Below are 23,800 nucleotides of genomic sequence, written 5' to 3' on the forward strand. Positions count from 1 at the left end.
AGCGAGAGAGGTATACTCCACCCAAAATTCGTCTACACAAATAAGCCCATGAAGTGAGGAAGATTTGTATGGAGGTCAACAAAAAATGAAATTACTAATTTGATCGAATAAAAGTGTCGTAAATGTTAGGTTGTTACGAATGCACTGATATACGTGGACGACCGTGGCATTTCGGCAACTTAAAAAATGTACTTCTATCTTTGACGAAATGTATGTCCATTGTTAGTGGCCACTCGACCATCTTGTCTATATAATAGAACATCTTTGGTGACCGGTCGAAACAAGGAAGTGAAATTCTTGCTTTAAAACATCTTGCAAAGTGAAGAATCCTCATGTTTTAAACTTAGTTAACGGACTGGACAATGCTTTTCCATTCGTTAAAGTTAACAAATTGACCGTTTTAACGTGAACGAAAACCTTTTATCTTATTTTGAAATGTTTTATGAGTTGATCAGTTCGATGGCTGTATTAGTGCGCTCGAAATTGATTCGTTGTGCATTAGTCATTACAATACTCTCCATTATTATAGCCACTGGACAAAGTCTTGGTAAGCTACATTATGAATATTTCAAGTGAACCATTGCTTTGACTACTGAACTGATAGCCTAGCGGTGATGTGCCCTTCCATAGTGATAGCCCTTTTTAAAGTTCATTAAACTTCCCGTTCTTGGTGGGAAAATAACTTCTTAGCCTATGTTCAGAAACAACTTAATGGAATAGGAACAGCCCATTGCTATTTCTGACGAATGTAGATGGATCATGTTTATCGACTGATTGTTATGGATGTGTGTAGACCAACAGCGCTCTCGTGTGACCGATTCTGTGCTTTCCACCTTGTGTAACAGAGCTCCTCGGGATGCTGCGTCCTTTACCCAGTGTGCTTGGAGTCCTGTCTTTGGGTGGAATGGCCCTGCTTTGGAGGGACATAAGCTCGAAAGTGAAAGGGGAGAACCGGACTTTGAGCAGTCTGCTCAGCCAGTATTTTGCCGTGAAGGTTGTGGGTTGGCTGGGTAAGCGGCAAAGAGGGAAACTGGAGGCCGATACGCAGAATATACGGCAAGTTCAGGAGGAAACTCTTCTAAAGCGCCTGCGCAAGACCGCTGACACACGTTATGGAAAGCAGTATGATTTTAGCTCAATTAAAGGTAATCATTCCACGTTATTATAAGACACTTGCATAATAAGACACATTTGTTCACTTGCACGATATAGCCACCAATGACCATGCACGTTCTGCTCTCAGCATATTCGACCTCAGCAAAACCTTGTGATGTAAGGTCATTATGCCACTGATATAACTTTTTGCTAAGTGATTGACTGCCTCTATGTTCTGATGACATGCTTGCGATAACTCGCATCACGTTTCCTCCGTACTCTTTTAAAAGTGGTGTAGATGAGCCTACCATTACTAAAGCCTTTTCAGACTGTAAATCAGATTCAGTCTTTTACGATTACCTCTTGATGTTACCAAATTAAAATCTTGATACCAACCTGGCCAGATTGTATAATTTGCGTCAGTTCTGCCGTCTGGCCAGGTTGGTTGACGGCAGAACTGCCGCAAATCGAACTATCAATCAACCTGGCCAGGTAGTATGATTTGCGTCAGTTCTGCAGTGACATTCTGCGATTGGTTTGCGAGACTGGTCAGCCGATTTAGGCTACGTCAACTGCAGCAGTGTATTTGATCTGTGCATGTGCCAGCAGCTCAGAGAAGGGTGCATTTGCTTCACAATTCTGGGCATTCCTGCATCTCCCGGAACCCCTCTTTATACTTCTATCGGTCCATTTTTAACTTAGGACAGGCGTGAGGCAGGGGCGCTCAAGCACAGTAGGTGGCGTTAATGCACAACGTTTGATGCCAGCTGCGGAAGAACCCCTCAGATGAAGGGGTGGGGCAACGGATACTGTCCATCGGTGTATGGCTAGCTAGCTGCCACCGTGCCTTCTTCAATGGTGTTCACCTGTGGCAAACAACGTTACATTATTGTGCATTAACGCCACCTACTGTACTGGAGCACCCCAGTAACTTAAAAATATACCCCGCCTGTCGGGCACTGTTTTCCCGCAGTTCTGTTAACAACGGTGAGGGAAGGTGTTTGGCAGGCTGGCACAAAGGACACTGTATGTTAGCTTAGCCAGCTAGTCCTAAGGAGGTCTCCGGGTACACAGCAGGCATGTGGCGGGATTGACTCTGTGTGTTAGCTAGCTAACTAGCTATCAAGCTAGTTAGCACACAGTGTTGCTCCAGTGACCGGTAGGGTTGCACATGTTGGGGAATATTCAGGGGTGGAAACTTTCCTTGGGAATTAACAGGAATATATGAGAATTAACGGGAATATATGAGAATTAACTTCTTTGGACTAGGGGTCAGTATTTTGACGTCCGGATGAAAAGCATGCCCAGAGTAAACTGCCTGCTACTCAGGCCCAGAAGCTAGGATATGCATATTATTAGTATATTTGGATAGAAAACACTCAGAAGTTTCTAAAACTGTTTGAATGATGTCTGTGAGTATAACAGAACTCATATGGCAGGCGAAGACCTGAGAAAAATCCAACCAGGAAGTGGGAAATCTGAGGTTTGTAGTTTTTCAAGTGATTGCCTATCCAATATACAGTGTCTGTGGGGTCATATTGCACTTCCTAAGACTTCCACTAGATGTCAACAGTCTTTAGAATGTTGTTTCAGGCTTCTACTGTGAATGGGGAGAGAATAAGAGCTATTGGAATCAGGTGTCTGGCAGAATGGCATGAGCTCAGTCAAGCGGGCGGCCATGAGAGCGAGCTGAGTTCCTTTTCATTTCTGAAGACAAAGGAATTGTCCGGTTGGAATATTATTGAAGATTTATGATAAAAACATCCTAAAGATTGATTCTCTACATCGTTTGACATGTTTCCAGGAAATGTAATTGAACTTTTTTGACTTTTCGTCTAAACTTAGTGCTCGCGCATTTTGCATTTGGACTGAACGCGTGAACAAAAGGGAGGTATTTGGACATAAATATGGACTTTATCGAACATAACAAACATTTATTGTGGAACCGGGATTCCTGGGAGTGCATTCCGATGAAGATCATCAAAGGTAAGTGAATATTTATAATGCTATTTCTGACTTTTGTTGACTCCACAACATGGCGGGTATGGCTTGTTTTGGTGCCTGAGAGCTGTACTCAGATTATTGCAAGGTGTGCTTTCGCTGTAAAGCTTTTTTGAAATCTGACACAGCGGTTGCATTAAGGAGAAGTTCATCTTTAATTCTATGAATAACACTTGTATTTTTAATCAATGTTTATGATGAGTATTTCTGTAAATTGATGTGGCTCTCTGCAAAATCATCGGATGTTTTGGAAGTAAAACATTACTGAACATAACGCGCCAATATAAACTGAGATTTTTGGATATAAATATGAACTATATCGAACAAACATACATGTATTGTGTAGCATGAAGTCCTATGAGTGCCATCAGATGAAGATCATCAAAGGTTAGTGATTCATTTTATCTGTATTTCTGCTTTTTGTGACTCCTCTCTTTGGCTGGAAAATGGCTGTATGTTTTTTTTGTGACTAGGCGCTGACCTAACAATCGCATGGTATGCTTTCACCGTAAAGCCTTTTTGAAATCGGACACTGTGGTGGGATTAACAAGAAGTTTATCTTTAAAATGGTGTATAATACTTGTGTATATAATACTATGTTTGAGGAATTTTAATTATGAGATTTCTGTTTGAATTTGGCGCCCTGTGATTTCACTGGGTGTTGTCAAATCAATTCCGTTACCTGGATTGGCGCGGGAACGGATCACTAAGAGGTTAACCTAAATATATGCAAATTAATATTAATACCATTTAAATGTAGATGTTTTTTGCATTGGATATATTTACCATTTTCATATGGAGACAAACAAGCATTTTACCTTATCATAAGTAGACATAATTGGAAATGATTAAATCCTTCCAATAGAAATAAAAACATTTAGTTACAAATTGAACTTTAATTAAATGAGTTGACTCTTCACATGGGATGATTTCACTGAACAAAAGGGAATATTGAATGATCCATCGCATCTCCCAATAACATTTTCAACATACATCTGTAAAATGATAGTCTAGAAACTAAAGCTTTGGTTGTCTTCCTCTCAGGCTTCCATGTCTTCTCCCTGTACCTCCTCAATGTCCACCTCTTGAACATCAGACTCTGAGGCCTCATCTTCACTGTCACTTTCCAAACTTGTTGAGGATGGCTCATTGTCAGGCTCAAAAAGCATCAAATTTGCCCGGATGGCCACCAATTTGTCTACCCTTGTATTGGTCAGCCTGTTGTGTGCTTTGGTGTATGTTCCCAAACAAGGACCAGTTGCGCTCTGAGGCGGCTGATGTTGGTTGGATTTGGAAGATGGTGGAGGCAACAGGGGAAAGAGCCTCAGATCCACAAAGGATCTGGCGAGACACGGTAGTGATGACCCCATAGGTCTTGTTGATCTCTGCACCAGACAGGATGCTCTTGCCAGCATACTTGGAGTCCAACATGTACACTGAGGCGTGTATGGGCTGCAGGCAGAAGTCTTCACGCTTTTTGATGCATTTCAGAACAGCAGTTTCCTCTGCTTGGAGCAACAGTGAAGTGGGCAGGGCAGTACAGATTTGTTCTCTTACATCTGCAAGCAGAGTCTGAACATCAGACAGGATGGCATTGTCTCCCTCAATCCGTGCAATGGCTATTGCTATAGGTTTCAGGAGTTTCAGGCTGCTTACCACTCTCTCCCAAAATATATCATCCAGGAGGATCCTCTTGATGCAGCTGTCCATATTGGCAGACTGTGATATGGCCATTTCTTGGAGAGACTCCTTCCCCTCCAGGAGACTATCAAACATGATGACAACACCACCCCAACAGGTGTTGCTGGGCAGCTTCAATATGGTGCTCTTATTCTTCTCACTTTGCTTGGTGAGGTAGATTGCTGCTATAACTTGATGACTCTTCACATACCTAACCATTTCCTTGGCTCTCTTGTAGTGTATCCATTGTTTTCAGTGCCATGATGTCCTTGAGGAGCAGATTCAATGCATGACCAGCACAGCCATTGGGTGTGATGTTAGGGTAGGACTCCTCCACTTTAGACCAAGCAGCCTTCGTGTTCGCAGCATTGTCTGTCACTAGTGCAAATACCTTCTGTGGTCCAACGTCATTGATAACTGCCTTAAGCTCATCTGCAATGTAGAGACCGGTGTGTCTGTTGTCCCTTGTGTCCGTGCTCTTGTAGAATACTGGTTGAGGGGTGGAGATGATGTAGTTAATTATTCCTTGCGCATGAACATTAGACTACCCATCAGAGATGATTGCAATACAGTCTGCTTTCTCTATGATTTGCTTGACCTTCACATGAACTCTGCATCCAGCAAATGAGTAGATAAAGCATGTCTGGTTGGAGGAGTGTATGCTGGGCGAAGAACATTCAGAAATCTCTTCCAATACACATTGCCTGTGAGCATCAGAGGCGAAGCAGTTGCATACACAGCTCGAGCAATTCATCCACATTTCTCTGACTACGTTTCTCCATTGAGTCAAAAAAACTTCTGATTCCAGGGGGACCATGAGCTGTTGCTATCGATAAGGTGTCTGCTTCATCATTTTCACCTTGAATAGAAGTAGAGGGACTTTTGTCAGAGGTTGCTTGTTGTGAGCGCTGAGGGAACTTTATGCACTTGGCCAGATGATTCTGCATCTTTGTTGCATTCTTCACATATGATTTGGCACAATATTTGCAAATGTACACAGCTTTTGTCCTTCTACATTAGCGGCAGTGAAATGTCTCCACACATCAGATAGTGCCCCTGGCATTATCCTGTAAAGATTAGAAAAAAATGAGTAAAAACAAATACAATTCCATGTACAGATATATAGTTAAGCAGTTAGATTAAATAACTCCTTTGTAAGATAAATGTTTTAAAATTAAACATGTATGGAAACAGGTTATTAACACTCTTCAGTTAGCAGGCTCAAGCAAGCCAAGACCCAAATGGTAGCAAAAACTAGCAGAAATTGTTAACAAGATAGAAATGATTTAAACACACTTTGCTGCAGGCTACTATTTACCAATAGCCTACAATAAACCATGTATGTCATATAAAATATTTTCACCCCACCCAGTATTATAATCAAAACTTACCAGAAAGCATGTAGTCCTTGGCTCAGACAGTGTAGTAGTGTGGGCACAATAGCATCTCATTAGTGTGCAAGATCTTGAGAATCAGCTGTACATGTGATGGAAGAATGCACTGTGCATCCCGGGCTTAAAACATTTCCAGAAAGTTTCCAACCTTTTGCAACCGGTAGACGGTGTCCTTCACCCCTGCCTGTCGGGCACTGTTTTCTCGCAGTTCTGTTAACGACGGTGAGGGCAGGTGTTCGGCAGACGGGACCAAAGGACACTGACTATCGGTATCTCCCGCTAGCTAGCAGGACTCTGGGTTCATGCAGAATCCAAATGGGGGGCTCATGCATGAACCAATGGGATGCTCTAGGAAGGGTTGTTCCTTTATTTTATTTTTTATATAACCTTTATTTAACTAGACAAGTCAGTTAAGAACAAATTCTTATTTGCAATGACGGCCTACCCTGGCCAAACCTGGGCCAATTGTGCACCGCCCTATGGGACTCTCAATCACGGGAACCAGAGACTTCAGTGACGCCTCTTGCACTGAGATGTAGTGCCCTAGACCGCTGCGCCAATGCCCGGCGAACCCAAAGAGTGGTTCCCTGACCGGGAATCGAACCCGGGCCACGGCGGTGAGGGCGCCGAATCCTAACCACTAGACCACCAGGGATTCGGGTTGTTCATGAAGGAACCAATGGGAGGCGCGGGGGGCTGGGTGTGTATAAAATCTAAGTATAAAAAGGGGTTCCTGCAGTCAAATCAAATTGGTCACATTCGCCGAATACAACAGGTGTAGACCTTACAGTGAAATACTTACTTACAAGTCCGTTAACCAACAATGCAATTTTAAGAAAATACCTAAAAATGTAAAAATAAATAAAATAAGAGTAACAAATTAAAGAGCAGCAGTAAAATAACAATAGCGAGGCTATATACAGGGTGTACATGTACAGAGTCAATGTGCGGTGGCACCGGTTAATTGAGGTAATATACATTTACATTTTAGTCATTTAGCAGACACTCTTATCCAGAGCGACTTACAGTAGTGAATGCATACATTGCATACATTTTTTTTTTTGTACTGGCCCCCTGTGGGAATCGAACCCACAACCCTGGCGTTGCACACACCATTCTGGCGTTGCAAACACCATGCTCTACCAACTGAGCCACAGGGAATATGTACATGTAGGTAGAGTTATTCAAGTGACTGTGCATAGATATTAAGTTACTGGGATCTGCCAATAGTGTGCAGCTGCAGCCTGCAAGGGCGTTCCTGCATGTGGGCATTCCTGTATCTGCCTGACAGGAGGGGAGAGGAGGGGAGTGACACCTTGTTATAACTAGCTAGCTAGCACACCGTGTTGTACCGGAGAAAACCATGCCTGACAGGCTGGGGGTGACACTGTGTGCTTGCTAACTAGCTAGCTTGCTTGTTAGCACATGGTGCTTGTTAGCACACGTTATCGCCCCGCCTCCTGTGTACCTGAGAAAACCATGCCTGAGAGGCAGGGGGCTAGGGCGACACCGTGTGCTAACTAGCTAGCTTGCTTGTTAGTGACACGTGTGCTAACATTCTAGCTAGCAAACGGTGTCACCCCTTCTCGTACATACTGGAGAAAACTGCCTGACAGGCGGGGGCTAGGACGACACTGTGTGCTAGTTAGCAAATGGTGTCGCCCCTACCTGTCAGGCACAGATTTCGCCCTAGCCCCCACCTCCCACCTGCTGTGTACCGTACTAGCTGGCTAAGCTAGCACACAGGTTCCTTCGCTCCCGCATGCCGAACACCTGCCCTCGCTGTCGTTAACAGAACTGCGGGAAAACAGTGCCCGACAGGCGGAGGCAAAGGACACTGTCTACCGGTGTACGGCTAGCTAGCTACCATTGTCGCCCCGCCCATTCTTCTGTGGAATTAATCAGCAGCTGGCCCCCACCGTTATTGTGGATTAACACCACCTACTGTACAGGAGCACCAACGGCTTCTTCCTGTCCTAGTATAAAAATCGACCAATCGAAGTATAGAGGTTCCTGCAGATGCAAGAATGCCCACATGCAGGAGTGCCCCGAATTGCGAGCCGCAATTGCACCCTTCTCGGATCGACTCGCAACACCAGCCACATTACACAATAAAGGCAAAAAGGTTCTGACACTGCTACAACTTTGTCTGAGCCTACGACCGCACGTACCGGTACTTAATTTGCAGACTTAGACCATGTCACAGTGAACAAGCCAAGACGTCTGACAATTGTTTGCAACCTAAGAATTTGTCTACGACGTTGAAATTTGGTCTGGGAAGGCAAAATCGTGGCATAATCAGGCTAAAATCGTACAGCCTGCAAAGGCGTTTGTTTTTCCAGAGGTAGACTGTTTTGGCTGCCAGAGCCATTCAAATACTCCATCTAAATGTTAATGGATTCTCGATTGCTGTACGATTCTAGAAATAAAGCCCTTTTTATATCACATCAAAATGAAATAATTTCACAAATGCAAAATATACTCTTAGTGTAGACTGTTTTTAACCCGCTTTATCACAGTTTCAGGCGACAGTATTTTTCGGTTACAACACATTTCGGGCGGCCTTCTTCTGTTCCACAAGGTGTTCGGAGCATGCTAGATGGTAATGCTAGATAGCTAATTAGCATAAGTGGTCGTCTCGGCCTTCCGTTTTGTCTTCCATAAACACGTGCTACAACATGGAGCTAAACCTAAAGGCAAAGACTGTGCTAAAGGTGTGTAGTAATTTAACCCTTTATTATTAATTCTCGTTGATATGGAAGATGCCTTCATCAATAGGCATTAAAGGTACACTACCGTTCAAGTTTGGGGTCACTTAGAAATGTCCTTGTTTTTGAAAGGAAAGGATTTTTTTGTCCATTTTAAAATGACATCAAATTGATCGGAAATACAGTGTACACGTTGTAAATGACTATTGTAGCTGGAAACGGCAGATTTTTTTATGGAATATCTACATAGGCGCACAGAGGCCCATTATCAGCAACCATCACTCCTGTGTTCCAATGGCACAGCTGAAAACTGTTGTTAGCAAATCCAAGTTCATAATTTTAAAGGCTAATTGATCATTAGAAAACCCTTTTGCAATTGTTAGCACAGCTGAAAACTGTTGTTCTGATTTAAAGAAGCAATAAAACGGGCTTTCTTTAGACTTGTTGAGTATCTGGAGCATCAGCATTTGTGGGTTCGATTACAGGCTCAAAATGGCCAGAAACAAAGAACTTTCTTCTGAAACTCATCAGTCTATCCTTGTTCTGAGAAATGAACGCTATTCCATGCGAGAAATTGCCAAAAAACTGAAGATCTCGTACAACACTGTGTCCTACTCCCTTCACAGAACAGCGCAAACTGGCTCTAACCAGAATAGAAAGAGTGGGAGGCCCCGGTGCAGAACTGAGCAAGAGGACAAGTACATTAGTGTCCAGCTTTTTTTTTGTGTTGTACGGTCTCGAGACCACATATTGGGTGTCTCGGTGTAGGATGTAGTTTTATAACCCAGCCCTAGCCTGTGGTTGACCAATTAGAATTCCTTGCAATACAACTGGGCCAATGGCCAAATAAGAGGTATCCTATTTCAGGCTCAATGTATAAACAATTTGGACCAATGAGAACTTGCAATGTAGCTATGAGTCCCTGAGTGAAATTCCATGTCACTGACCCATTGATCATTAATCCCCCATCACAGAAAAAACACTATTTCCATTGATCATTAGTACCCTATTGACTTTTAGTCCTCTTGACCTTTAGTACTCTATTGACCTCTCGTCCTCTGTGTTGTGTATTATCTTTTCTTTTTTATAAAACACAAAGGGCCAGTGGTGTAGTGGGCATTTTTTTCCAGTGGGCATTGCTTATACTCACTTCTTAATCCCTACTGATGCGTTTCAAAGTAGTGTAGTGGATGTATATGATTTATCAATTATGTAGTACAATAGAGAAATCATGCACAAAGTACCCTACACAGTCGTAAAGCACGTGAAATATATTCACGTGGGCACCGCGCACACAGCCTAGTTTCAGCAGAATATCATCTGCAGGCAGCAAGCGTGTGCAGCGTTCAACTGGTTTTGGGATGGAGCAGCTCACAGAAGAATGACATCGGTAGCTGGTAGGATAGGAAAAACGTTTCAACTTATGATATCTGCCAGTAAATGCTAACTAAGGCAACAATGCATATGCAAATCATGTGTTGAAAATGTTTCATCCGAAGTGTTGGTTAATAGGCTATTTGTGATGGGCTATTGTCATCATGTGCTGTTTGCATCAGGGGCGTCGACATGGATGGGCCTGGGTGGACAGAGGCCCACCCACTGGGGAGCCAGGCCCTGACAGGCCCACCCAATCAGATTGATGTGGTTTAAGCATTGTTGTGGACTTAGTATCACATTTGTCTTGTCTATAAAAAAAAAGTGTAATTTTGAGAGTGAAAATCTGATAAATCTGTAGGAAAACTCATTAAAACAACATAGGAAAACAGGATTTTTCACACCTTTCCTTCGCTGAATGGGCCATTTGGGAACGTTTTTGGCAAAATGAGAATATGCCCACTTCTTCAGGCACCACTTCACCACTGCATAGGGCTGATGGAAAGACAGCAGTCACACACATCATGATGTTGAAAGGATGAACTCGGACATAATAAGCCAGTAGGTCCCAATCATAAGAATACAAAAACACAACCGTTAAAAAAAAGTGCGTGTTTAGCACACATAGTAACCGATGACCTAAAGTTTAAAGTGGAACTGACAGCATTTTAACTACTTTGCAGATATGAAACGCTCCAGCAGGTATATCTCTCTGGTCACACCCAAAGCCAATTCCTCCTTTGGCCGCCTTTCCTTCCAATTCTCTGCTGCCAATGACTGGAACGAACTGCAGAAATCACTGAAGCTGGAGACTCTTATCTCCCTCACTAGCTTTAAGCACCAGCTGTCAGAGCAGATCACTGCACCTGTACATAGCCCATCTGTAAACAGCCCATCCAACCATCTCATCCCCATACTGTATTTATTTATCTTGCTCCTTTGCACCCCAGTATCTGTACTTGCACATTCATCTTCTGCATATCTACCATTCCAATGACAAATTGCTATATTGTAATTACTTCGCCACCATGGCCTATATATTGCCTTACCTCCCTTATCTTACACACACACACAGTGAGTGCAAATGAGGTGTGTGTGTGTGTGTATATATATACAAACATACAGTAGAAAAATAAATACATTTATAAATAAATGTGTTTATTTCTACTGTATTATTGACTGTATGTTTGTTTATTCCATGTGTAACTCTGTGTTGTATGTGTCGAACTGCTGTGCTTTATCTTGGCCAGGTCGTAGTTGTAAATGAGAACTTGTTCTCAACTAGCCTACCTGGTTAAATAAAGGTGAAATAATAAAAAATAAAACAGACAAACAACATTTCAGTCACAAATATCAAATTCCCAGTTTATGCCTCAAAACCAACTTTATAAGAAGTTTTAAAAACAGGTTCTATTTGACACAACGTTCCATGAAGTACACTAAGGTATTGTTGGCAGAATAGATGGATGCAGCTCAATGCACGATTAATATAATTCGCCAATACATTTCTTGGTAGCCCCAAAAAGATTGCTATCAGGCTGTAAATCACAGCTGGCCTGGTACATTATTTGCTGCCTCCATTCTGGATGCACCGTTTCAGTTTCAATGACTCAATATTTTGGACAAAAACAGACAAATGTAACTAAGGCTGGGAATGTCAATACAATCAAACTAGCAAGGGCAATAATCACAAATCAGCCATAACGTGGCTAATAGGCTAACGTATCCATTTATGTAGCAAGCTAAAAACACAGAGGCTAACGTTAGCTAGATAGCTAGCTAGATGATAGGAGGATGTCATGCCATTGGAGGAGTGGCTGAGTAACAGCATTCTTCCCCTCATGTCGTTTTTTTGATAGCTATACACAGCTAGAGATGCAGGTGCCATTTGGTTAGCTAGCAAGAACTTGAGCGACTGTTATACATTTAGCATATCTCTTGCGTTCACAAATCCACTCTGGCTGTCGACTCCGATTTTAGAGCACTCTCATCTGTGTGCCAGAGCGCAGAACAATGGATGAATTTTACGAACGTGCAACACCTGCTGAAGATGACCGGTGTCAGTAAATGTAGACAAAAAAAGTAATAGTTAGTCAACAACGCTCTAGATAGCATGTAAACAACATAACCAGCTCTGCTACAGCAAGTAAAATGGTCAGAGTGAGGTGCTCTCTTTTGTGTCTGGAAGTAGCTAGCTAGCAAGCTAGCCAACTTTACCCAGTTAGCTTGAGTGCTTGGTTGGGACAAGCAGGCATTGGCAGGCAAGCTGCAGAAGGACGAGAAGGCTACAATTCCCCATCGTTTAGCAGTATAATTTTGACGGCCAACTAGCTGATAAAGTTGGAGAGTGTCTATCAACTATCCCTTCATTAGATTTTAGCTCATCTCGCTCTGCTAGCATTTAGTTGTTGATGTGCATAACTGAGGGAGAGAGAGCCTACCTTTTCATGGTTGTTTGATCGATAGGACTGTAAAGTTCCCAAATGTAAGAGGACTCCTGTGGTGTTAACATATTTGCAGAAATCCATTCAGGTGTATTTTGTGGCTTTTGGCAAATGCGCTCTAATGATGTAAAGTCACGCTGTTGCAACTGCCTGTAAACTCACAGTCCAGTTCAAAGTGAATGATGGCAGGCCCGTGTGGCAAATGGCGTGTTTGTATAAAGGTCTACTGTAGCTCTGATTGGCTATAGCGCACCAGTCGTGTAGACTCCGGTCCTGGACAAGACAGATGTGTTTTATTTACTGCAGTGTCTATTAATTATCCAAATGCACGCCCGCTTTCCCACTCTATAATGTTATAGAATTTTCACAAATGCCTCAGTATACCTAATTCCCAAACATTCTAAGAATTTATGAAATTGTGAAAATGACCATATCTAAGTGATCGCTTGTCAGAATATTTTTTTTTTAAGTGTCATTCTTCCTGGGAGTGTATATGAACAGATTGTAATAAGATTTCATGTTGCTAAAATGCTGTCAGTTCCACTTTAAATTCAACAATGTTTCACACCTAAGTTATTTTCAAAGAGATGGCTAACAGCAAGCACGTTGCAATAAAAATAACAGTTCCACTCACCAGATGATGATCATTTGAAGCTTAACTTCTTGTTGAAAGTTATTCTTGAAAAGGGAGAAGCTAACAAATTAGCAACAACATCCTCTTTGATTACACCTACTGCAGCCGCTGCAAACTAACCACCAACAAAAGCTAGCTAGCTAGATCGTGGGAATACTACTGCTCGCAATTGCGCAGTGACCTGTTGTCCTTCAAGAAATGTTGCCATAATAAGGTTGAATGGCAGATGCCTTTTATCTAGTTTCTGGTGGCCTAGCCAATGACTTAGCTAGCTAAATATATCTCCCCAGAGACCAGCAAAGAAAAATTCTGATTGGATATTTTTTTCTCTTCAGTGTTCACCCTTTCCTTTCCAGCAAAAACTGAAAAGATTAAATCAGAACATCATTGAAAATAAGAATATTATTATTGGAATCATTATTTTATAAATCCTTATCCCTTCTCTGAAGGCATAGAAGGCCCATTCTTCCCCACAGTGTTTGGGTTAGTAAACATTTCTAGAGTGGATCTTTTTCCCCTCAGCATCCGTTTTCACTATTCTGACTGTCTCTAAAGAATCCATATGAACACAGAAATACTGGACATTTTGAACAAAGCTACAATTGGACTCACATATTTCTGGTCTCGGTCTTGACTCGGTCTCTTATATTTTTGTTCAGTGTACAATTCAGACAATGTTCTGTGTCCTCAGACTGTGAGGCCTTTCGTACACGTCACCCGGTGACGACGTATGAGCACTATCGTGAGCTGGTGGCGCGAGTGGCGGCTGGAGAAGAGAAGGTCCTCATAGCTGAGAAACCCCTTATCTTAGCCATGACATCGGGTACATCTGGAGCCAGTGCCATGCTGCTGAGCACCAAGGACACCAACACAGAGTTCTTCCTACAGGTCAGTCAGTGGAAATGCTCCCTATTAGCCCCAATGACAATTTTCCTTAGCTACCATTACTTGTTGGCATGTGTTGTGGTGAAATCAAAGCTTTCACCTATCCAACTGTAAATACTGTGCTTATAGGAAGAGAGGATGACCATTTTTATTTTGGTCATGACTGTGTGTGTTTGTCCTTGACACTCTCTCTCTGTGTGTGTGTGTGTTTCTCTCCACCCCAGGGCGTGGCTGTGTGTCTGGATGCCATGCGGCGTGCGTTCCCGGCCACCGACAGCCTCCAGCGCACCACCAAGCTCTTCTACTCGCCCACCTTTCGCCAGTCTGAGGCAGGCATCCCCATTGGGCCTAACTCCTCCACCCCGGCTTCGTCTCGCCACATGCTCAACCTATACACCACACCCGCACCCGCCTTCCAGGTAGGGTTGGCATCAGGGTTGTGTTCATAAGGGCACGCTGCAGCAAAATGTTTTGCAACGGAAAGGAAAATACTTTTTCTTATTGGAGTTCATGTAGTATGTCTTTTCTGTTTTCTTCTGTTTTCCTTTCTAATAAACAAGACCCAGAATAGAATAGTGCGTTTTTGTCAGTTTCGTGAGACCTGAAAATGTGCCTTCTGTGTTTGCCTTGGCTTTCTGGGCATCCCCAACGTACACATGCTTAGAGTGGCAGAGGGTCAGTGCCTTGCTCAAGGGCATAACGGCGGAAGAAACAGAATGCTGTTGTCACAGAAAACATGTTTTTCAAATTGGAAAGTGTAAATATGCTACTACGATAAACAGGGAAACAAAGGTTATCATTATGTGTCTTTGTGAACTTGAACACACTTCTATATTACTATAATTATGGTGCCAACCTCCCATCCAGGTGCCCAGTGAGAGAGACACCCTCTACCTGCACCTCCTCTTTGCCCTCAAAGACCCCAGTGTGGGCACCCTGGAGTCCAACTTCGCCTCCACTGTCTTTTATGCCTTCAGTGCCCTCCAGGTACTGTAGCTAGAGATAAACACACATACCAGGATTGGGAAAGCTGGTTTACTATATTGTGTAATTACTGTATAGTTATACTCTTATGGAAAGAGTGCATAGGATAACCCTCCATTGTAGCACTCTTATTACTGTGTAATTATTTATATTTGACGATGCCATCTTCTGTCCGCCCCTCTCCCCTCCCCCAGGAGCGTTGGCAGGAGCTGGTGGAGGACATTAAGCTGGGTCGGGTCAGCCCTGCTCTGGCCCTGGAGCCAGGGGTGAGGGCCAGCCTGGAGGGCCAGATGAAGCCAGACCCGGAGCGCGCCACCCAGCTCCTGACCCACTTCCAGCAGGGCTTTGTGGGCATCGCGCGGCGCCTATGGCCCCAGCTCAACCTGGTGCTGGCTGTGGACTCTGGATCTAATCAGATCTATGGGGAGATGCTGCGGGAGCGCTACTGCCAGGGGATTCCCTTCTACTCACCCTTCTACGCCGCCACCGAGGGTGAGTGCACAGGAGACTCATCACCTTGTGGCATCAAGAGTATACAGGCTTCATCTATTGAGAATGACAATGTAACAGTGGCCCTGTCTGTGTGTCTGCCTCTTACAGTGCGTGTGTGTGCATGCGAGTGTGGTAGTTGGTTGAAGCCAAAATTATAGCAAAGTCCATAACATAATCAGTGCTTGATTTAGACTAAAATAGGTGCCGGTACACATTTTGGGTGCCAGTACTGTTTATAGTATTCTCTCGGGTATGCAATCTGGTTTCCGCTCAGGTTATGGATGTTTCACTGCAACCTTAAAGGTACTCAATGATGTCACCATTGCCCATGATTCTAAGCAATATTGTGCTGCTATTTGTATTGACTTGGCCAAAGCTTTTGATATCGGTAGACCATTCCGTTCTTGTGGAAGGAGTATGTACTTACATGTACATATTCTCATTCACCCCTCTAGATTTGTGTGTATTAGGTAGTTGTTGGGGAATTGTTAGATTACTTGTTAGATATTACTGCACTGTCAGAACTAGAAGCACAAGCATTTTGCTACACTCGCATTAACATCTGCTAACCATGTGTATGTGACAAATACAATTTTGATTTGATTTTATGCTTATTTATAAAACCCTCTTAGGCCTCACTCCCCCCTATCTGAGATATCTACTGCAGCCCTCATCCTCCACATACAACACCCGTTCTGCCAATCACATTCTGTTAAAGGTCCCCAAAGCACACACATCCCTGGGTCGCTCCTCTTTTCAGTTCGCTGCAGCCAGCGCCTGGAACGAGCTGCAACAAACACTCAAACTGGACAGTTTTATCTCCATCTATTCATTCAAAGACTCAATCATGGACACTCTTACTGACAGTTGTGACTGCTTTGTATGATGTATTGTTGTCTCTACCTTCTTGCCCTTTGTGCTGTTGTCTGTGCCCAATAATCTTTGTACCATATTTTGTATTGCTGCCATGTTGTGTTGCTGCCATGCTGTGTTGTCATGTGTTGCTGCCTTGCTATGTTGTCTTAAGTCTCTCTTTATGTAGTGTTGTCTCTGTTGTAGTGATTTGTGTTTTGTCATATATTTTATTTATATATTTTTTAATCCCAGCCCCCGTCATTGTAAATAAGAATTTGTTCTTAACTGACTTGCCTTGGTAAATAAATCATATTGAATATATTTAGGTGCAGGAATTCCACAATACTTTTGAGCTAATCGGCTAAAGAGATGCAGGGGGGCTCAAGCAGTAGTAAATCCGAGGTGCCAGTGCTCAGCCCCGGTGAGCACCAGCCCAAGTCAAGCACTGAACATAATTTAGATGGTACTACACGTGTGTATCTGGGTCTCTTTTATTTGTGTCTCTGTGTTCCTGCCCTCTTACGTTATGTCTCTGTGTTAACATCCCTGTGCCCCAGCAGGTCTGATTGGGGTGAACCTGTGGCCTGAGGAGGAGCGGAGGAGGTACTTGCTGTGTCCTCGCTCCATGTTCTGCGAGTTCCTCCCAGAGGCCAGTTTGGACCAGGAGACACCCGAGAAACACACACTGCTCATGGAGGAAGTGCAGGAGGGACACAGTTATGAGCTGGTCGTCACCAACGCATCTGGACTCTTCAGGTAAAACATCATTGTACTTTCAAATATGCTAATATCAGGTATTTTGACTTCCATTGGTTTTTGGTTGGAAAAATCATTACGTTTTATGAAGAATCAGACTTTAATGTAACTTCAAACCAAGTTACTGAGCAAAGTCACAATCCCTTTCAGAGACCTTAGGATGATTTGGGCATGAGATTTAAAACTTGCTATTATTGGGTACATTGACTTCCATTGGTTTTTGGTTTGAAAAATGCTAAACTTGGCAAAAAAAAAATGGCAGTGGCTTAGTGTAAAAAAAAAAAAAAAAAAAAACGTGTGGATTACACTCTGTCCTTGTCCATAGACTGCTTACAAGGTAGGGAAACAAATATAACATTTTGTAAATTGAGTGAACTATCCCTTTAACTGAAGCTCCTCCTGTTGTTATCCAAGCACTGCATTTGTGTTGACTGATATGTGATTTGACAGGGATATCTCTTTTTTTTTTTGTCTCATAGATATCGTATGGGAGATATAGTAAAAGTGGTTGGCTTCCACAATCAGTGTCCAGTTGTAGAATTTCAATACAGGTACAGTACTGCATCCGGTGTGTACCTTATCTGTACGTACGTGGGTTTGTGAGAATACCTGTGTGCTGATGGGGATAGATGCTGAGGGGATGGTATTTGTGCCTGTGTGTGAGACTGTTCTAAAGTACTCTGTGTGTGTGCTTGTGTGTGTTCGTTTATGTGCATGACCGGTGTGTGTGTGTGTGTGTGTGTGTGTGTGTGTGTGTGTAGGCGGGGTCAGATGCTGAGTGTGCGGGGGGAGAAGGTGTCTGAGGTGATGTTTCTGGGGGCTCTGAAGCGAGCCATCAGCCAGTGGCCCGGGGCTCAGCTAGTTGACTACTGCTGCGCAGAGAGTGCCATAATGGGTAAGACGGCTCTCTACTTGCTTTTGTAGTAGTGCCAATTGGTGTAGGGTGAAGTTGTTCCTAGACGCTGATCTTAGGTCAGTATTGCTTTTCCCCCCTCTAATGGTTAAAGTTAGGATTTGGGGAGGGAAAGCTGATCCTAGATCTGTACCTAGGGGAAACTTCACCCCAGAGTGATGCTGGGGTGAAGTTGTACTGGAACTGTATGATTTGGATGTTCCCTCAAAGGGGGATTAGACCATTGAAGATATGGCATATTGTATGTGGGCTCCAGATTGATTTGTGCAGTGGTTGATCATCATGTATCTGTTGCAGGAGAGTCATGTGGAGGTTCTGATCCTCACTATCAAGTGTTTGTGGAGCTAAAGGGGGTGAGGAACCTGACAGAGGAGCAACGCTACAAGGTAGGGAAACGTTTGTGTTCAGTTTCACTTGTTTCATTTCTGTACCCGTCAACATGAGTTTGAGTTAATTTCTTTCTGTTTGATGCCAATTGCTGGAGAACGTATTCCATAACTTGTTTTGGTTGTGGTTATGTGGTTATGATGGAAAATAATATATTGCTCCTGAAATCCCTTGTATTTTGGCCCTCTTCTCTTTCTCCCTCTCTAACTCCCTCTTTCACACACACTCTAAAATACCCTCTCGCTTGCTCGCACACACATACAAACAAAACAAAAATATACACATACACCCCACCTGCACCTGTTCACCAGTTGGACCAGTGTGTCCAGGAGGACTCGGCCGTCTACAAGTCGTTCCGGTTCAAAGGCAGCATCGGACCAATGAGAGTGCAGATGGTGGCAGAGGGTGCATTCAAGGAACTGCGTAAACAAATGATGGCCTTCTCCAACACCTCGGCCAACACGTTCAAAATGCACCGCGTACTACGCAGAAAGGAGTACGCCGACTTCTTGTTAGGGAAGACCATCTGAACGGCATTGTGGGAAATAAACTCGAGTGGAGACGTGTGTGTTGTGCACTGCAACCGTGGAGAGGAATATTATTCTCTATGAAAGTGAATGTCATTTGTTGAGACAGGCAATCTGTGAAAATGACAAATTACAACTCGTTTGGTAACCCACTGAACAGCTACAGCGACAAGTCCAACTGGTTGTCTTGTCAACATTCTCCACCCCTTACATGGTGGAAATCAGTATCTTTCCCGTCAAACTTAGACAAAAAAATCACTCAAGTCTTTCGACAATAATGGAACAACTGATTGTAAATCCACAGGCATCTAATGCCCACTCCTTCAGTGAAGACGATTTTCTTGCTCTTTTGGACAGTTAAACCTGTGCTGGATAAACTTTACATACAATGTTTATGGACATTATAATATGTTACATTTTGCTTTGCGCCTATCTTGTCCAACTTCATGGACTGACTTTGCCCTTTGAACCTTGTCTTGTACAACAATGATTTTTATTTGCAAATAAAAGTGCTAATACTGTATTCTGTTCTTACTGACTTACACCGCCACAACGCAGTCAAAGTGAGAGTGGAGCTGCCCCTTGGCCATCTTGCTAGAGGTCAGGGGTGTCTCAATTCCTGAAGGGCTGGTTGTCTACTGGTTTTTGGTCATTTCCTTTCAATTTGTGTCCAATTAAGACCTAGACATAAAGGGGAGTTCCTAACTAATCAATTACCTTAATTGACCAATCAAGCAGCAGGAAAGTGAAAACCCGGAGACACTCAACACTCCAGGACTGGGGTTTGACAGACCACGGCCCGGTTTCCCAAAAGCATCTTAAGGCTAACTTCATTTTTACATTTACGTCATTTAGCAGACGCTCTTATCCAGAGCGACTTACAAATTGGTGCATTCACCTTATGATATCCAGTGGAACAACCACTTTACAATAGTACATCTATATATTTTTTTGGGGGGGTGAAGGATTACTTTATCCTATCCCAGGTATTCCTTAAAGAGGTGGGGTTTCAGGTGTCTCCGGAAGGTGGTGATTGACTCCGCTGTCCTGGCTTTGTGAGGGAGCTTGTTCCACCATTGGGGTGCCAGAGCAGCGAACAGTTTTGACTGGACTGAGCGGGAACTGTGCTTCCGCAGAGGTAGGGGGGCCAGCAGGCCAGAGGTGGATGAACGCAGTGCCCTTGTTTGGGTGTAGGGCCTGATCAGAGCCTGAAGGTACGGAGGTGTCGTTCCCCTCGCAGCTCCGTAGGCAAGCACCATGGTCTTGTAGCAGATGCGAGCTTCAACTGGAAGCCAGTGGAGTGTGCGGAGGAGTGGGGTGACGTGAGAGAACTTGGGAAGGTTGAACACCAGACGGGCTGCGGCGTTCTGGATGAGTTGTAGGGGTTTTAATGGCACAGGCAGGGAGCCCCGCCAACAGGGAGCTGCAGTAATCCAGACGGGAGATGACAAGTGCCTGGATTAGGACCTGCGCCGCTTCCTGTGTAAGGCAGGGTCGTACTCTGCGAATGTTGTAGAGCATGAACCTACAGGATCGGGTCACCGCCTTGTTAGCGGAGAACGACAGGGTGTTGTCCAGGGTCACGCAGAGGCTCTTAGCACTCTGGGAGGAGGACACAATGGAGTTGTCCACCGTGATGGCGAGATCATGGAAAGGGCCGTCCTTCCCCGGGAGGAAGAGCAGCTCCGTCTTGCCGAGGTTCAGCTTGAGGTGGTGATCCGTCATCCACACTGATATGTCTGCCAGACATGCAGATATGCGATTCGCCACCTGGTTATCAGAAGGGGGAAAGGAGAAGATTAATTGTGTGTCGTCTGCGTAGCAATGATAGGAGAGACCATGTGAGGAGATGACAGAGCAAAGTGACTTGGTGTATAGCGAGAATAGGAGAGGGCCTAGAACTGAGCCCTGGGGGACACCAGTGGTGAGAGCACGTGGTGCGGAGACGTAGGAGCATTGTTTAATCTCCAAACTGTTTTCCAAAACCATCGTTAGTAAAGTTGCACTTAAACGCTGGTTATTTGCCGACTGCTACCACTGGTAGAACAGCTCAACCTGGTCTAGTAGCATTTCACATTATTCTGTACGTAAATCAGAGACACTCCACTTAGTATGATATGTTACCTTACGTATGATATATATTCATTTGTGGATGTCCATCACCCATTTTGTATGATGTTACAAATTACAATTTGCTAAATGTACAATATGTTAAGAATTTGCTAAACCTATGGTATGTTACGAATTGTAGCTAGCTGGCTAACGTCAGCTAGGCTAGGGTTTAGGGTTAAGTTTTGGAGTTAGGTTAAAGGATTAAGGTTAGGCGACGGGTTAGCTAAAAGCATTAGGGGAAGGGTTAGCTAAAAGCATTAGGGGAAGGGTTAGCTAAAAGCATTAGGGGAAGGGTTAGCTAAAAGCATTAGGGGAAGGGTTAGCTAAAAGCATTAGGGGAAAGTTTAGCTAACATGCTAAGTAGTTGCAAAGTAGCTAAAAAGTAAAAAGTAGATGAAAGTTTCTAAAATGCTCAAGTTGTCCGTGATTCGAAACCTTTGGGTTGCTAGACGTTTGCGTTATGTTATACCACCCTACTTCCGTTTTTTCTTTAATTAAGTAACCATCTGGCTTATGTAACCAAACGAAACGGATTTACTTTTACCATGTTACGTCTAGTCTATGAGACCAGGCTCAACAGCTAAGTGCTTTGTTTGATGATTTGTTTTGCCCTTACTTGTCACAATATACATAGAAGAGCTCCACTAAACATATAATCAAGCTGTTTATCTGTCTCTCTGTGACCGTCGATAACTTGGGAACGAAGTTGACTACAAATACAGTTGCCAATGTCTTTGCAATTGAACAAGCGAATGATAAAAATATGCTTAAAATAAAAACCAAGATGACTGCATTAAAAAAAGATATATAGTAGGCCTATACTTTACCTAGGCCTATACAGTATTTAAATCATATTGAAATAAATGTAATGTTTGGTCAATTGAGTTCTATTTGTATGTGATATATACAGTGCCAGTCAAAAGTTTGGACACACCTACTCATTTAAGGGTTGAGCACTTGTTGGCTGCTTTTCCTTCACTCTGCGGTCCAACTCATCCCAAACCATCTTAATTGGATTGAGGTCGCGTGATTGTGGAGGCCAGGTCATCTGATGCAGCACTCCATCACTCTCCTTCTTGGTCAAATAGCCCTTACACAGCCTGGAGGTGTTTTGGGTCATTGTCCTGTTGAAAAACAATTGATAGTCCCACTAAGCACAAATCAGATGGGATGGCGTATTGCTGTGGTAGCCATGATGGTTAAGTATGCCTTGAATTCTAAATAAAGTAGTGTCACCAGCAAAGCAGCCCCACACCATCAAACCACCACCTCCATGCTTCACGGTGGGAACCACACATGCGGAGATCATCCGTTCACCTACTCTGCGTCTTAAAGACATGGCGGTTGGAAGCAAGAATCTTAAATTTGGAGTCATCAGACCAAAGGACAGATTTCCACCGGTCTAATGTCCATTGCTCGTGTATCTTGGCCCAAGCAAGTCTTTTCTTATTGGTATCCTTTATTAGTGGTTTCGTTGCAGCAATTTGACCATGAAGGCCTGATTCACACAGTCTCCTCTGAACAGTTGATGTTGGGATGTGTCTGTTACTTGAATTCTGTGAAGCATTTATTTGGGCTGCAATCTGAGGTGCAGTTAACTCTAATGAACTTATCCTCTGCAGCAGAGGTAACTCTGGGTCTTCCTTTCCTGTGGTGGTCCTCATGAGAGCCAGTTTCATCATAGCGCTTGATTGTTTTTGCGACTGCACTTGAAGAAACTTGAAAAGTTCTTGACATTTTCCACATTAACTGACCTTCATGTCTTAAAGTATTGATGGACCGTCGTATCTCTTTGCTTATTTGAGCTGTTCTTGCCATAATAAGGACTTGCCTTTTATCAATTAGGGCTATCTTCTGTATACCCCACTACCTTGTCACAACACAACTGATTGGCTCAAAATGCATTAAGAAGGAAAGAAATTCCACAAATTAACTTTTAAGAAGGCACGCCTGTTAATTGAAACGCATTCCAGGTGACTACCTCATGAAGCTGGTTGAGAGAATGCCAAGAGCGTGCAAAGCTGTGATCAAGGCAAAGGGTGGCTATTTGAAGAATCTCAAATATATTTTGATTTATTTAACACGTTTTTTGGTTACTACATGATTCCATATGTGTTATTTCATAGTTTTGTTGTCTTCACTATTATTCTACAATGTAGAAAGAAGGAAAAAAAACGTATGAGTAAGTGTTCTAAAACTTTTGACTGGTAGTGTGTGTGTGTGTGTGTGTGTATATATATAATTTATGCCTCAGTATAATTTGTGCCTCAATATCGTGATGTGTAACATGCGCAATGACGTGCCAAATTAATCAGTGCTTTACTATAGGGTAAGCATTAGAATAAACCACCTCAATATTTGCAGCCATATCTCTCTAGGATCTGATCCTCATCAGTATTGTGTAATAATTATAATGATAAGGTAAGATTTGAATGGAGAAAGCTTATCAGAGTGCAATGCTGCCTTTCTTTCAAACCTATCAGTATCTGCCTGGTGTTTTGGGAAATGCATGTTACATCTTCGGCCGTTGTAGGAAAGATGTATCATTAAAACACTCGT

At 43.3% G+C, this 23,800-nt stretch overlaps 1 protein-coding gene and 1 non-coding gene across 3 annotated transcripts; one reads left to right on the top strand and one right to left on the bottom strand.

Moving 5' to 3' along the window:
- Positions 1–237: 237 nt before the first annotated feature.
- Positions 238–19,652, top strand: ghdc (GH3 domain containing). 2 transcript variants are annotated; one of them, XM_029712036.1, is made up of 11 exons: positions 238–547; positions 846–1,145; positions 14,022–14,218; positions 14,440–14,634; positions 15,083–15,202; positions 15,394–15,691; positions 17,104–17,302; positions 17,782–17,853; positions 18,064–18,197; positions 18,513–18,601; positions 18,914–19,652. In XM_029712036.1, the coding sequence occupies exons 1-11, from the start codon at positions 436–438 to the stop codon at positions 19,130–19,132; spliced, it is 1,935 nt and encodes a 644-aa protein (XP_029567896.1). In that variant the 5' UTR covers positions 238–435; the 3' UTR covers positions 19,133–19,652. The 2 variants fall into 2 exon arrangements, with proteins under 2 accessions (XP_029567896.1, XP_029567901.1); XM_029712041.1 differs by having other exon boundaries at positions 17,107–17,302.
- trnae-cuc (transfer RNA glutamic acid (anticodon CUC)) lies at positions 6,754–6,825 on the bottom strand. Its single transcript has one exon. It is a non-coding gene; the product is annotated as a tRNA-Glu (tRNA).
- Positions 19,653–23,800: the final 4,148 nt, after the last annotated feature.

This window comes from Salmo trutta, chromosome 2 (genome assembly GCF_901001165.1).
Source record: "Salmo trutta chromosome 2, fSalTru1.1, whole genome shotgun sequence".
Taxonomy (NCBI): domain Eukaryota; kingdom Metazoa; phylum Chordata; class Actinopteri; order Salmoniformes; family Salmonidae; genus Salmo; species Salmo trutta.